Genomic DNA, 4221 nt, shown 5'->3' with positions numbered 1-4221 from the left:
CCGTCCCCACCATCACCATCACCACGCCCTCCCCGCACCCCACAAAACCCCGGCCACAGGCCTTGACGCCCTGGGACCCTTCCAAGTTGGGGTGTGCTGTCCCAGGGCTCACAGCTATTCATAAAGGGATGGAGCCTGCCTGCCTGTGGGCCTTTATAGGTGCCGCTGGCTGGCTGTCCAGGCAGGCCTCCTGGCTGCACCTGCCACAGTACACAGGCCGGCTGAGGTGCACAGGAGCCCGCCGTCGTCTCTCTGCCCGTGTCCGTCCGTGAAATTCCGGCCGGGGCTCCCCGCGATGGTCCTCCTGACGCCTTCGGATGGCACCCTTGCCGCAGAAGCCCAGGGTTGGGGATGGCGAAGGAGACTCGTTTGGACCCCGAGCAAAAGTGAGGCCCTGCGAGTCTGCTTTGAGCAGAACCCATACCCGGGCATTGCCACCAGAGAACAGCTGGCCCAGGCCATCGGCATTCCGGAGCCCAGGGTCCAGATTTGGTTTCAGAATGGGAGGTCACGCCAGCTGAGGCAGCACCGGCGGGAATCTCGGCCCTCGCCCAGGAGACGCGGCCCGCAAGAAGGCAGGCAAAAGTGGACCGCCATCACCGGATCCCATACCGCCCTGCTCCTCCGAGCCTTTGAGAAGGATCGCTTTCCAGGCATCTCCGCCAGGGAAGTGCTGGCCAGGGAGATGGGCCTCCCGGAGTCCAGGATTCAGATCTGGTTTCAGAGTCGAAGGGTCAGGCACCTGGGATAGGCTGGCAGGGTGCCCGCGCACACAGGCGGCCGGTGCAACGTGGTCACAGCGGGTGTCACCCTGCTCCATCTTGGGTCGCCTTCGCCCACACCGGCGCGTGGGGAACGGGGCTTCCCACACCCAGCATGCCCTGCGCACCTGGGGCTCTCACACAGGGGGCTTTCCTGAGCCAGGGAGTGAGGGCCGTCCCCATGGTGCAGCCCAGCCAGGCCGTGCCTGCACAGGGGGTCTCCCAACCTGCCCCGGTACGCGGGGATTTTGCCTATGCCACCCCGGCTCCTCCTGAAGGGGCGCTCTCCCACCCTCAGGCTCCTTGGTGGCCTCCGCACCCGGGCAAAAGCCGGGAGGACCGGGAACCGCAGCACGATGACCTGCTGGGCCCTTGCGCGGTGGGACAGCCTGGGCCCGCTCAAGCGAGGCCATAGGGCCAAGGTGTGCTTGCGCCACCTGAGTCCCAGGGGAGTCCGTGGTGGGGCTAGGGCCGGGGGTCCCAGGGCACCAGGGCGGCGTGGCAACCCCAAGCTGGGGCAGCTCGACCTCGCCAGCTCGCGCCCCCGAAGGCCTCCACGCGGCAGAGGCAGATACAAGGCACCCCGGCGCCCACCCAGGCGCTCCACGAGCCAGGGCGCTCGTCTGCACTCCACTCTGGCCTGCTGCTGGATGAGCTCCTGGCGAGACCGGATTTTCTGCAATAGGTGCAACATTTCCTTGAAACGGAGGCCCCGGGGGAGCTGGAGGCCTTGGAAATGGCCGCCTCTCTGGAAGCACCCCTCAGCGAGGAAGAATACCGGGCTCTGCTGCAGGAGTTTAGGACGCGGGGTTGGGACGGGGTGGAGTTGGGGCACGGCGGTAGCCTCTCTTTCGCGGGGCACACCTGGCTGGCTATGGAGGGGCGTGTCTTCCCCGGCCCCCTCCACCGGGCTGACCGTCCTGGGATTCCTGCCTTCTAGGTCTAGGCCTGGTGAGAGACTCCACAGAGCGTAGAACTGCCATTCTTTCCTGGGCATCCCGGGGATTTCAGAGTCGGCCCTGCTTCCAGCATGTGGGCCACCTACTGTACACACGCGGCTTTGCGGGCAGCCACCTGGGCTATGGAGAAGCCCGGGCACAGCTCTCATGACTTTCCACCACGCCACCCTCGCCTGACCACCCACTCCCGAACCCCACCCCACATCCCCGGAAAATGCGTCTTCCTTTGGGCTGGGTGGAGGCCCCCTTCCCGCGAAACACCGGGCACGTGCAGCGTCCAGGCCTGGCACCCCTCCAATGGCTCGCCTCCTCTGCACCTCCACGCCACCATCGCTGGCCCGCCCATACCCCTGCAACCTCCCAGCTGACACCAAGGAGCACCTGGAGGCAGAACGCAGAAGTCTAGCTCTCTTTGCCGGCCCCCTGGCTAGACCTGCGCTCTTTGTGCAAACCAGCTGACGTGCAAGGGAGCCCGCTGGCCTCTCTGTGCCCTTGTCCGTCCATGAAATTCTGGCTGAGGCTCTCCCAACACCTTCTGACGCTCTTTAGTCAAAGCCTGGAGAATAGTTACATCTCCTGGATGATCAGTTCAGAATTATGTCAAGATGCCCCCTCCCTGCGGAGCCTAGACAAGATTTGCATCATTTGGGTGATCAGTGCAGAGATATATCACAATGTCCTCTGTACAAAAAGCCTGGAAATGATTTACATCACCTCGGTGATCAGTGCATAGTTATGTCAGAAATCCCCAGTATGCTGAACCTAGACAAGGGTTACATCATTTAGGTGATCAGTGTAGAGATATGTGAAAATTCCCGTGTAGACGGAGCCTAGACAAGTGTTACATCACCTAGTGATCAGTGCAGGTATAAGTATTAAAGCCTCCTCTAGGCAGAGTGTACACAGGTGTTTCCTCCCTGGGGTGATCAGTGCAGAGATATGTCTCAAAGCCACGGTAAGCAGAACCTTGACAAGGGTTACATCACCTGTTTGATCAGTGGAAATGTATATCACAAAGCACCCTGTTGGCAAAGACCAGACAATTGTTACATCACCTGGGTTAGCAGTGGAGAGATCTATCACAATGCCCCTGTAGGCAGAGCTTAGAGAAGGGTTACATCACCTGGGTGATCAGGGCAGAGATATGTCAAAACGCTCCTCTAGGCTGAACCTAGACAGGAGTTATATCACCTGGGTGATCAGTGCAGAAATGTGTGAGAATTCCGTGTAGGCAGAGCCTAGGCAAGTTTCACATCACCTAGGTTATCACTGCAGGTATAAGTCATAAAGCCTCCTGTAGGCAGAGCATAGACAAGAGTTCCCTCCTCAGGGTGAACAGTGCAGAGATGTGTCAAAAAGCCCCTGTAGGCAGACCCTAGGCAAGAGTTTCATCACTTGGTTGATCAGTTCAGAGATGTGTCACAATGTCCATGTTGGCAGATCTAAGACGAGAGTCCATCACCTGGGTGATCAATGAAGAGATATGTACCAAAGTCCCCTGCAGGCAGTACCTAGACAAGAGTTGCATCACCTCAGAGATCAGTGCATAGATATCTCACAAAGCCTTCTGTAGGCAAAGCCCATAAAAGGCTTACATCACCTCGGTGATCAGTGCAGTGATATGTCACAAAAATCCCTGTAGACAGAGCCTAGAAAAGAGTTACATCACCTGGGTGATCAGTGAAGATATTCGACACAATGCCCCCATAGACAGAGCCCAGACAAGACTTCAATCACCTGGGTGATGAGTACAGAGATATGTCACAAATCCCCCTCTAGGCAGAGTATAGAGAAGAGTCCTATCACCTGGGTGATCAGGGCAGAGATATGTCATTAATACCACTGTAGGCAAAGCCTAGACAAGTTTTACATCACCTCAGCGTTCAGTGCAGAGATATGTCCCAATGTCCCTCTAGGCAGAGCTTAGACAACAGTCACATCACCTGGGTGATCAATGTAGAGACAAGTCACAGCGCCCCCATAGGAAGAGCCTAGAGAAGAGTTACATAAGCCGGGTGACCCATGCAGAGTGATGTCACAATGCCCTCTGTATGCAGAGACTAGAAAAGAGTTACATCACCAGGGTGATCAGTGCAGAGATATGTCACAATGCCCCTGTAGGCAGAGCATAGAGAAGAGTTGCATAACATGGGTGATCAGTACAGAGATATATCACAATGTCCCCTGTAGGCAGAGCATATGGAAGAGTTGCGTCACCTGGGTGATCAGTTCAGAGATATGTCACAGTGTCCCCTGTAGGCAAAGCCTAGGCAAGAGTTGCATCACCTGGGTGATCAGTGCGGTGATATGTCACAATGCCGTGTAGCCAGAGCCTAGACCAAAGTTAGAGCACCTGGGAGATCAGTGCAGAGATATGTCACAATGTCCCCAGTAGGCAGAGACCAAGCAAGAGTTGGATCACCTCGGGATCAGTGCAGAGATATGTCTCAATCCCCTTGTGGTCACAGCCTAGACAAGGGTTACCTCACTTCCGTTAACAG

General features: G+C 57.2%; 1 protein-coding gene across 1 annotated transcript; it reads left to right on the top strand.

The window, feature by feature from the left end:
- Positions 1–295: 295 nt before the first annotated feature.
- On the top strand, positions 296–751 carry LOC107972828 (double homeobox protein 4C-like). The gene has a single exon (XM_016947682.3). It carries the CDS (start codon positions 296–298, stop codon positions 749–751), a length of 456 nt encoding a protein of 151 aa, XP_016803171.3.
- The last annotated feature ends 3470 nt before the right edge of the window (positions 752–4221 follow it).

This window comes from Pan troglodytes, chromosome 16, assembly GCF_028858775.2.
Source record: "Pan troglodytes isolate AG18354 chromosome 16, NHGRI_mPanTro3-v2.0_pri, whole genome shotgun sequence".
Lineage (NCBI taxonomy): Eukaryota > Metazoa > Chordata > Mammalia > Primates > Hominidae > Pan > Pan troglodytes.
Note: the sequence above shows the minus strand (reverse complement) of the source record. Positions and strands in the feature narration are given on the sequence as shown.

Bases quoted from the DNA above. Each gene is read 5' to 3' on its own strand.
- LOC107972828 (XM_016947682.3), top strand. From the start codon at position 296: ATGGTCCTCCTGACGCCTTCGGATGGCACCCTTGCCGCAGAAGCCCAG.